Source organism: Microtus ochrogaster, chromosome 8 (assembly GCF_000317375.1).
Source record: "Microtus ochrogaster isolate Prairie Vole_2 chromosome 8, MicOch1.0, whole genome shotgun sequence".
NCBI classification, from domain to species: Eukaryota; Metazoa; Chordata; class Mammalia; order Rodentia; family Cricetidae; genus Microtus; species Microtus ochrogaster.
In genome coordinates, this window is record NC_022015.1 from 12526632 (window position 1) to 12538205 (window position 11574).

The 11574-nt window shown below is 45.8% G+C and overlaps 1 protein-coding gene across 2 annotated transcripts in view; it reads right to left on the bottom strand.

Moving 5' to 3' along the window:
* Syt9 (synaptotagmin 9) overlaps window positions 1-9070 on the bottom strand; it is a 167880-nt gene extending 158810 nt beyond the window's left edge. Inside the window, exon 1 of one of the 2 annotated variants that reach the window (XM_005351099.3) lies at window positions 8649-9069. In XM_005351099.3, coding sequence (XP_005351156.1) covers window positions 8649-8793 — 145 coding nt within the window. In that variant the 5' untranslated portion in view covers window positions 8794-9069. Of the gene's footprint in view, window positions 1-8648 lie in introns of both variants that reach the window. The other variant, XM_026781569.1, reaches the window with a different exon arrangement.
* Between the last annotated feature and the right edge of the window lie 2504 nt (window positions 9071-11574).

Sequence of the window (11574 nt, forward strand, 5' to 3'; positions counted from 1 at the left end):
TTTGTAAGAAAAGCATTAAGATTCTCTAACAAAACAAAAGCCAACAACACTCAAATGCACATTGTTAAGAATAAACAGAAAATTCATCTGGGAGAACATGCTTAGCCAGGTCTAACATAGTCCAAACACTCAGTTCTACCAAGAACAAACTACAAATTAAAATCACCAGGTAGCCACTTCAAGCCTACTGAATCAGCATGCTTCTGCTCATGTTGTGTCTCCCATTCAGAATGAATCTACGGCCAATATGTAACAGGACTAAATGACACAGGTCCACTAGAAATCAATTTAAGCTCATTATTATTTCAAGAACTTCTCAAAAGAAAGCAAAGGAGTATAGATAGAAGTTATTATCATACTAGAAAAGAATACAGAAGCAGCACTGGGCATGCTGACACATATCCCTAATCCCAGCATTCTGGAGGGGAGACAGGAAGGTTACCAGGAGTTAAAGGCTAGCCTGAGATAGAGTGAATTTGAGGTTAGCCTGGGTTACACAGTGAGACTCTGTCTCAAAAGACAAAGACTAACAAGAAGACAGAAAGGAAGAAGGAAAAGAGGGACAGTAAAATTAGAAGCTAAGATGTCCAAAAGAATTTTTTTTTTGTTGGTTTTTCGAGACAGGGTTTCTCTGTGGCTTTGGAGCCTGTCCTGGAACTAGCTCTGTAGACCAGGCTGGTCTCGAACTCACAGAGATCCGCCTGCCTCTGCCTCCCGAGTGCTGGGATTATGTCCAAAAGAATTATATTCATTCTTTGGAATATATATACAGCAATCACAACAACAATGATAATTATAACTGGACAATAATCATAGAAACAATGGCTAAGGGTTCCTCTGCATTTATTATATAAGTATTTGATATGAATTACGATATACTGAGTTTGCTTGCCAACCTAATCAAATGAAAATATAGGACGACAAATTCAAATTGAATTTCGGAAAAGCAACGGCTAACTACTTTATCTAAGTATGCCCCATACAATATTACATGTTTATCTCAAATTTAAATTGAAATGGCATTCAGAACTTTACTTGGCTCCTTTAATGAGAGCCAAAACATTAGCAATCCATTTTATCAATGAGAAAACAAGGATATAGAGGTTAAGAAACTTTCTCAGAGGCCTATAGCTAAAAAAAAAAAAAAAAAAAAAGTGAGAAGATGCTATGCTTACAAAAGAGTAGAACAGAAACACTGCCTGCAAGAGAGTTCAAAAAGAAAAAAACAAATCAGGCGTGTCCCTGGACCACCACTGAAAGGGAACCAGGCAGGGAAACCACAGCCTGAGCACTTATTCTGAGCATGGAGTTGTCTTAACAGACAGAATTCCCATTTTGGCAATGAATAATAAGTTGAAATATTTTGTTCAAGGTTACTAAACTATCAAGTACAGGAAAAGATTCTGACTCTAAAGATCTTGTTCAGTCCATTTTACCACACCATTTTCCTTGGGTGTAGGCTTTTTGTTTGTTTTGTTTTCTTCTTTATTCTGGCTTGGCATTTAATGCTTATTGCTCTTGCAAAAGACCCAGCACCTACATGATGACTCATCTCTCTCTGTATCCCCAGTTCCAGGGGGTCCAACACTCTCTTCTAGCATCCAAGGGTCCTTGTATGTGTGCACTGCACATAAACTCATATATGCACAGACACACACACAGTGAGAGAGAGAGAGAGAGAGAGAGAGAGAGAGAGAGAGAGAGAGAGAGAGAGAGAAATAAACATAAAAATGTTTTCTTAAAAGTTGTTCCTTAGGTACCGTCCTACTAATGTTGATACACAACACTTGATGTAAGGCAAGCATAGTGATACATACTTTAATATCAGCACTTTGGAAGCTAAGGCAGGAGGATCATCCTAGGTCTGAAGTCAGCCTCAGAGCTACCTGGCCAAAACTACACAGTGAGACCCTCTCTCAAAAAGGGGAAGGGGAGATTGTAGAGAGCCTCAGTGCTTAGGAATACTGGTTGCTCTTCTAGAGGACCTGAATTGGCTCAATTCCTAGCACCTACATGGCATCTCACAATTCTCTGTAACTGCACTTCCAGGGAATCTGGCACCCTCACACAGACATCCAAGCACAAGAAACACTAATCGAGATACCTACAACAGTCTTGGAATACATACACATAAACAAACAAATAAATAAATATCCTTTTGTATAGAGATACAGCCCAGTTTACCAATAGTTTGTCTGCAAGGCATAAGGACCTGATTCCATCTCCAATACCATGCACAACAAATTGTGATAAAATCTATGAACTGGGTTGCATAAAGGCTTTTAAAGACACCTTCAAAGTCTGGTTCTCTGTGCTTGCATGGTTGTGAAGCCATATTCCTAGAGTCAACTAAGGCAATACACAAAGACAAATGTAGAAACATTCACAATGGTGCTTGCTTATAATCTTATCACCTAGGAGGCAGTGCAGGAGCATCAGTTCAAAGTCAGTCCTGATCAGTTACACATAAGATCCCCCTCAAAACAAATAAATAAATGAAATATAAGAAAAATATTATGATACACAGTGAGTGATCCCAGAAAGATCAATTCCCATAGGGAAAACTTCTGCACAAGTTGTGACTTCATTTAGAATGCAGCAATACACACTCCACGCTTAACCTCTTGCAGTGTAATTGCCCTTCTGACTTAGCCCCTTTTAATGCAGCCTGAGTTCTGAACTTGGTCGCTTGATGAAAAAAATGAGAGTATATTTCTTCTAAGCCAACCACATGGGAACCCACCACGCCCACACAGAAATGCCAGCATGCCTTCCAGTGATATCACCTGTGTTACACAGACACACACAGAGAGAGAGAGAGAGAGAGAGAGAGAGAGAGAGACAGAGACAGAGACAGAGACAGAGACAGAGAGAAGGAGTGAGGGAGGAGGGAAATTTAGGGGACGTTCCTCCATGATCAGCTTCATTCTTTCATTCTTCTGCCACACCCTGGCCCACATCAAAAAGTCTGTGCCTTTGATTTATTCTGAAAGGGGCACCTGGTCAGGGGCCTGCCTGTGATGCCTGCAGCAGACTCTGCTTTTGTTTTTCTCTCTTGATAATTACCTCGTGACTAAACCACTCACTGGTCCATGTAGAGGAATCCCACAGAGATGAAAACACACTTGTTTAAATAAAATATTTATGACGAAACCCTAAAATGTCACTGAAGTAAATGCAAATGAGACCTTCACATACTGTACATCCAATGCCACTCACTCCTTGGAAGGTTATTTCCCCATTACAATTAACATTAACCTTTAAAAATTAATTCCACTGCGCATAATCACACCAAAAACTATCCCCCCCTCCACAAAAAAAAAACAGTATTTTAAGAATGATTTACTAGTTTGGAAGGTTTGAATTAAGGGTAATTTTTATTCACAACGGTTACAAAGATTTTCCCTTAAAACTATATTTAATTATTATTTTCCACACATAGCTTCTGATAAGAGATTTCACTATAATTCAATACCAGATTTTATCAGTGAAAGTGCTACATTCTCTGGCCCAGAGACAGGATCTCATGTAGCCTAGGCTGGCTGCAAATTGATAACAAAGCTGAGGCTGGCCTTGAACTCTTGATCTCACTTCTCTAGCTACCAACTACTGGGATTGCAAATGCATGATATATGTTACTACATTCAGTTTTTAATGTACTTTTTTCCCTTAAAAGTGGGTGGGCATGATAACATCTTGTGACATTTATTAAAAGTTCTCAAGAAAAAGCTTGGCAAAATATTATCAAAAGCAAGCTATAGATCAGCTGATACGGGTACTAGCTATACAAAGGCAACAGTCAATTCTCCTGGGTTTAAAATCGGTTTTCATAATTTGCAGTAAGGAAACGTGAGCTGAGGAGCATTAGGTGGACTTTATCTATGTCACAAGAGTTGTCCTCTACCTGACCATAAGTCCGAATCAATCAAGAAATGAAAGGAATATATTATACTCATCCGAGGTACCACCACGCCTGGGACTTTGGTTTAACTGGTCTAGCATACAGCTCAGTCACTGTTATGTTTTTGTTGTTATTTTTCTTTCTGTTAGAGCCCTTAAATGTTTTTAATCCAGAGCCAAGTATAGAACATGGAGGTGGGGCTTCCCATAATACAGTAGTATTTGGCTGGAAGGAAGGGTCACTGAGAACATGACATAGAAGCTCTGCTTCATACCTGAGCTAGTACAAAAACATTTTCTAGGCCTTTCTTTGGTACAGATGATGGAAATATGCAGGAAATCCTCCAGAACATGACAGTGAAATAGGAATGGAAAACTCATATTGGATAAAGATTTCATAACCAAAATAGTAAAGTGTCTCTAATCCACACAATTTAACCTACACTTGGGGGATTTAATCCACTATATACTTTCAGAATAGAGAAAGCAGGTCTAAGGATGGCTGTCAGAAAAGTAGTTGACAATTATTTCTGAGTTCTGAGTTCAGTCAGCTCTCTGTGTTAAAGGTCTCCACATCCATGGATTTAAATGACTGTATATCAAAAATGTTCAGGGGAGGGGTGTACCCGTATTGACCACAGACAGACTTTTTTCTTTCCATTAGTTTGTAAACAATACAGTAACAACTGACATGCCATTTACATTCTTAGGTACCAAAACCAACAGGTTACTCAGAGTTCATGGGAGAGTGAGCATACATCATTTTGTATGACGGCTGAACATCCTCAGATTTTAGCCCCGTGGGAACCCTGGACCAATGTTCTTCAGATACTGAGGGACAACTGTAAATGTGACATGACTGATTAACATGCTACTTTGACTTAAGCCTAACTCTTTCTGTAGGTGAAGAGCATGGCCATGGACTAGTGTAAGTTTCTGCTTTCACTTTCCCTATACAGGCCAATCATCCTGACCATCCTTCTTTTTTTTTTTTTTTTTTTTTTTTTTTTGGTTTTCCAAGACAGGGTTTCTCTGTGGTTTTGGAGCCTGTCCTGGAACTAGCTCTTGTAGACCAGGCTGGTCTCGAACTCACAAAGATCCGCCTGCCTCTGCCTCCCAAGTGCTGGGATTAAAGGCGTGCGCCACCACCACCCGGCAAACAATTATATATTTTTTTAAGATTTATTTATTATGTATTCAGTATTCTTAGTATTCTGCATGTATGCCTGCAGGCCAGAGAGGACACCAGATCTCATTACAGAGGGTTGTGAGCCACCATGTGGTTGCTGGGAATTGAACTCAGGACCCTTGGAAGAGCAGTCAGTGCTCTTAACCTCTGAGCCATCTCTCCAGCCCCTGACCATCCTTCTTGAACTCGAACTGGGGATCCTGCAAGTGCAAAGGTGCAGCTTGAGCAGGTGTGCAGAAGGCCTGGGATCTGGGGTGTCTTACAAGGACCCAGACGCTCCTGGCACAAGACAGCTGCTTTGAGCAGCAGCATCTCAGAAGACTGTTAGGAGGACCTGGGGAACTGACATCAGGGTCCTACAGAGCAGAGACAGGAGAATCATAACATTTGAAACTAGGAAGTGCATCCCAGCACCCTGTCTTTTCTAGCTGTAGAAACAACGGGCACAGAGTTCCGATGTCTTCCCTCCTAACAGTCAGAGATGGAGAATGGAGAATGAGACATTCAAGATCAGTGAAGGCTGGGGGTGTAGCTCAGCAGTGCAGAAGAGGCTCTGGGTTCGATTCCCCAGTGTGACAACAACAGCCGAATGAGGAGAAGCTCAGAGAGTTTTCAATTCCCTTCAAAGGAAAACCATCAGCTGCAGGACAGCTTGGCTAACTAAAGACGCACGGCATTGTCAGTTATGCACAAAGAGAACCTCCCTGCTTTCCCTCCCTACTCCAGGCCTCTTCCTGAAACCTGCTGCTCTGTCAGAAGGCCTGCAACTCCTCCTCAGCTCTTTTCATTCTCCTGATTCCCCCGTCAACAAATATTAGTGGTGGTTCCTTCTACATCTCAGTGACTCCATTAAGACCATGCTGAGCTTGCACCTCTTCCTGCATTTCTGAAACAGACCACTGACACATCCTTGCATCTTCACCCTGCATGGCAGTCTGGCTGCCACTTCGCTAACAACTTCTAATGTTCATATCTCATTCAGAGTAAAAAGCAAGGTCCTTCTAAGAGCTTACAAGACCACATGATCTGACCCATCCAATCCTTGACCACGCTCCACCTCCAGCCACCCTTGAAGTCAGTGTTCTCTGAATCATAGCCACAATGCTCCTGCCTCAGAACCTTTCCATAGCCTCTTCCTGTTAACTCAAGTAAGGACCCAGCCTTACCTCTTCTCAGTAAAAGGGAAAAAACATCCTAGATACAAAATTACTTGTTTTCTCCTTTTATAACGGAAATCTTGGATGGAGCTTAAGAAAACAGCTTCCATGGGGAAGCATGGATAGGTATAGGCAGACAAGGCAGGAACATGGCATTCAGGTGGATTCCTTCACAGAACAGGAAGTCATCCAGTTACACAAATGAATCTCTGGGGACCATCAGGACAGCTGTACATGGATGTTCTGGGTCACATTATCCAACAGCAGGGGAATGTTCATTTAGCATCGTGCAGTGTGGCCTCTCCAGTCACTCAGCTTATACGGCTCAGAGATTAAGGGCACTCTTGGCTCGGACAAACAGCTTCAGATGAATGGACATAAATCCATGTGCTGTATGTAGGAATTGCTGTGAGCAAGGTGAGGAGGGGAGGGAGACAGGGAGATCTGGACTCAGCAGAAGTGCTTTGAAGGAGAGGGTGCCATCTTCAGCTGTATTTCCTCTGACCTTTCACTTGCAGGGCTCCTCTCCTGTCCCATGCTCAGGCTACTTCCGAACATGATGGAAGGAGCCAGAGGGGCAGGAGCTGTCTCTAAGCCATGTGCCCTAGTTTAAGCAGAACACTGCTTTCAGGAAGTCAGTGAGCAGCAAGGCAGTCTTTCAGAAAAGCAATTTCCCAGCCAAGGAACCAGAATTCCTCTTGTGAGGAGTATTCCTTGGGACTGTTCCTCCAGGCCCACCCAGTGTGTGAACTGGGGGAACCTGAACACATGGGAAGCAGCCCCTGCAGTAAAGGAAAGAGGTAGAGAATTGGCCAAAAAAGATGAGGCATTTATACCCCAATTCAGAGATGGGCTTCCTTCCCCTTCTCTTGTAAAGCAAAGATGACAGCTTGTCTGGGATAACAGGAAACCCTACCACACAAGGGCAGGAACACAGAGTTCACTCACATGCGCTTTGTGAAAAGTGTGTTAATAATGGGCTTAGTCCTTATATGTGCACACACAAGACCCCCACACTCCTGTTGCTGAGGTGAGGCACTTCCAGTCATGTCTGTGGTCTGAGAGGCACAGTCTCAGCCACTGAGAAGCCACACACAGACCGGACAGCCAAGCCTCCCAGGAAGTCACTGGAATCGGTATTTCTCCACTTCATTCTCCCCTTTGGAGTAAAACGTTACCGATCATTTGAGAAACTTATTAATGTAACCACGGGCAGGAGAAATAAAGCCTTTGACTACAGAAAAATGTGACAACCTTTTAACACCTGCCTTCACCACACACATTTAGAATATCTTATTAAAGGTAGGCTATTTAAGTCAACTGCTTTGAGAGTCAAGTACTTCTGTATCCTTTGGGTAAATGTATTTTATATAACGAACTGGCGTAAACTGAGAAATACTTGCACCTAATAGTTTGCACAGCAATAGCGAATCGCAGTGTTTCCACACGTGACCATCAAGGCACAGATCACTCTCATCCCATTTTGAACAACCCAACCACAATATGCCTTTTAAAATTTAAAACACTTAACACTGGGAAAAAACAAGTATGAGAATTTGAGTCCTCCAGCTGAGAAGGTGCTCAGGCAACATTGTAAAAGAACGCATCTTCTGGAGACCGGTGATGAACGAGAAGACAGTGGGACCCAGGGCAGTGGGGAAAAGCAAACCGCTCAAATCAAACGCCTTATTTTAATCGTAATTGGTCAAATGCCAAAGTAAATGAACTTTTCAAAGTTAGGATCCTGCCAACTCTAACTAGGACAACTGCCAACTGCATAGGACACCACCAGCAAGCCCACCAGTCTAGTATGCCTGCAGCGGGACAAATTGGAAACTAAGGCCTCTCTGTGCCTGCACACCTTGTGACATGCAGCAAAAGGGTTCAGGCCCAGCTACCTTAGACGTGTGGCTTCTGGGCCCTGCCCCATGCACAGTTTGGTCTTTCCCTTCTCACCCCAGAGCACGAGAGGAACTGGGAACTCAGGCTATGCAGCTCTGGGTGGGAATCAGTTGCAGCCTGGCTCCCAACTTCCGAGAGTTACCTGGGCTCTTCGATTCCTTTCCCAGCTCCGAGGCCTCCGCGGCCTCCCTTAGCTCCTGGAGCCAGCTGGTAATGTGGTAGGCACAGCTCTAAGCTAAGGAGCTGCCCCCAGGAGCCAAGCGCAGGTGGCGGGCGTGGTTCCTACAAGCCTGCCCCAGCCCACCCGGCTCGGCTTCTGCTCAGCAGCCTCTGTCCAGTTCTAGCATCAGGCCACGGTGCGCTGCTTTTGGAGAGCTCCTTGGGCTCAAGGATCACCCCCTGCTCTCCTCCAGTCTGTGTGGCTCTCCTGGCTCGGGCCCTGGCGCGGCCCCAAGTCCTCATCCCAGGGCCCTCGGGTCGCGCCGGGCGGCGGCGCTTACCTGGGTCTCGGAGCCGGGGTCTAGCACGGTCCCGCAGGTGGTAGATGAAATCTTGGCAGCTGTCGTGCTCCAGGGCCCCTCGGGCACAGAGCTCGGCCAGCAGCTGCAGCGCCTGGTGACAGAGCGCGTCCCTGGCCCCGGGCATCGCCCCCCCGCATCCTCGGACCGCGCCGGGCAGGCGGGCGCGGGATAAAGCCCTTCGCCTGCCAGCTCAGAGCCTCCGCCGCCGCCGCCGGCCGGTCCGCGCTTCCAGCCCGAGCCGCAGCGCCAGCCCGGCCGGCCTCCCACCGGTTGCATGCAGAGGTCCGCTAGTCGCTCGCTCGGGCTTTCTCCGTCTCCCGCGCGGCCCCTCGTCCCTCCCCCGGAGCCGAAGGGAGGCGGCGCATCCAAAGCCCAGCACGCCTCTCCGCGCTCCGCCCGCTACTCGCAGCCGCCGGGGGCGGGGCCGGGTCAGGGGTGCGAGCTGCGGGAGGGGCTCTCTGCGGCCTCCAAGCAGACGCGCCGGGGGCGGGGGGAGCGGTGGACGGAGACGTAGACGCTTGTTTGTTCCCGGAGGATCGCCTGACTCGCTTAGGACCCCAGGTTCAGAATGGCGGTGCCCAGATTCAGGAATGGCAAGCTGGTTCGCGTACCAGCACCTCTTGGCACCCCATTCCTCCGCCCAGATGCAAACCTAACACCCCGCGATCCCACGCCCAACCCCGCACCTCTGGAGCCCCGCATGGGACCGAGGCACATTTTCTGGTGAATGAAGCTAAGGCTGGGAGGTGGACCACACCCGCCAGTATATCAGAACCTTCTTCGAACTTGGAAAGCGCGGTCTAAGCATAAACCGCGGGCCTAAGGACATCACGTGCCCAAGTGCGAGGTTTGGAGCCAAGATTTGCCAACAAAGAATGGATGTACAGCACGGTGGTAATTTGGAGAAGGTGGAGGCGCTGATCAGATCTGAGAGCAGCAGATGCTTTACCCCAGGGAAAGACGCTGAGGCTTACCTGGAGCTTCACAGGTCCTGATTGGTTTTCTAAGCAGCTGATTGGAAAGGCAAAGGTTGCCAGCGTTTCCTTAGCACAGGAGACAGTGGATCCAGAATTTGTGGATGTTTGCGAAGACCTCGATCACCTTTCATCTACCCATCTCTTCAGTTTTTTAGGCACTAAGCCCAGAAATAACCACGAATTATTGAGCTTGTTTGTGCGCACAAGGCACTGTGCCACAGCCTTTTGTATAAATTTATTTAATTCTCTAGATAGCCTTGAACGTGTGTGTGTGTGTGTGTGTGTGTGTGTGTGTGTAATTCCCACGTTGCCACTGAAAAAGCAAACTCAGAAAGGTGCTACTTGCCCAAGTTCCTAATAAGGGACTAGACTCTCTCCCTCTCTCCCCTTCTGTTTTCCTCTTTCTCCCCACACCCCTCTTTCATAGTTAGATAACCCTGATGTCAAACTTCATTCTAGAACAGTTAGCTAGCACTCTTATCCATAAGGTTGTGCTGTCTCTAAGAATGTCTCATAGAAAATCTTTTGCCCCAGAGGTAATATAGGATCCCTAAGAATATTTACTCAGTACACAAAATCTGAAGTTCTGTGGTGAGTGTTGCTAGGCTTTGTGGAGTTTATATTGGAGTAATAGTGAACAGACAGTTCTGGATATATAAATGTAACTCCAAAGAGCAGTGAAGAGGCAGGTAGACTCTTCTATTTTTCTTATTTTGTATTTTATTTTTTCCACTTTTAAAACTTTTTGGTTAAAAATAAGAGATAGGGCTGGGATGCAGACCAATTGGTAGAGTGCTTGCTTGCCTACCATGCTCAAGGCCCTAGATTTCATACCCAGTACCAAATACACCCAGCATAGTGGCACATGCCTATAATCCCAGCACTCAGACGGAAGAGGAAGATCAGAAGTTCAAGGTCTTCCTTGACTGCAAATGATTTTGAAGTAGCTTGGGCTACACGTGTCTCAAAGAAACAACACCTAGGACAAAACCACATCGTGAGAAAGAAAACCAACTGAGACAGAAGCCCTGGGAAAGACTGAGCAGGTGCTCCTCTTCCAAAGAAAGGAACACTTGGGATGGGAAGCAGAGGGTGCGGGAGATGAGATAGTGGAGGTGACAGACTGGAGGATTGTGTATAAACAGGTGAGGTGTGTATTAAAGACAGTAGCAATGCAACTCTTTTATTTTTTTAAAACGATCTTTTCTCAGTTTACATACCTCTCCCAGTTCCCACTCCTTCCCCTCCTCCTGCTCCCTCCACTTTCACCTCACTCCACTCCCCATCCACTTCTCAGAGAGGGAAAAGTTTCCCATGGGGCATCAACAAAGTCTAATACATCACTTTGAGGCAGGACCAAGGCTCTCTTCTCTATTGAGACTGAGCAAGGTATCTCTCCAAAAAGAATGGGCTCAAAAAAGCTTTAGGGATAAATCCTGGTCCCACTGCCAGTGGCCCCACAGATTGCCCAAACCACATAACTGTCACCCACATTCAGAGGGACGAGTTTGGTCCTATGCTGGTTTTCTGTTGTCCGGCTGGAGTCAGTGAGCTCCCATTAGTTTGGGTGAGTACCTCCATCGTAGTCATGATCCCTTTGCTCATATTATCACTCCTTCCTCTCTTCCACTGGCCTCTGGGGGCTTGGCCCAGTGCTTAGCTTCCATCAGTTTCTGGATGAAGGTTCTATGATGACAATTAAGGTAGTTATCAATCTGATTACAGGGGAAGGCCAGTTCAGGCACCTTCTCCATTATTGTTTAGGGTCTTAGCTGGGGTCCTTCTTGTGAATTGCTGGGAATTTCTGTGGTGCCAGGATTTAAGGTAGCCCCCATATTGGCTCCCACAATCAAGATATCTCTTTCATTGCTCTTCTTCTCTGTAATTCCCACATCCTGACCGCTCAGTTTACTCACGTTCTTCTCTTC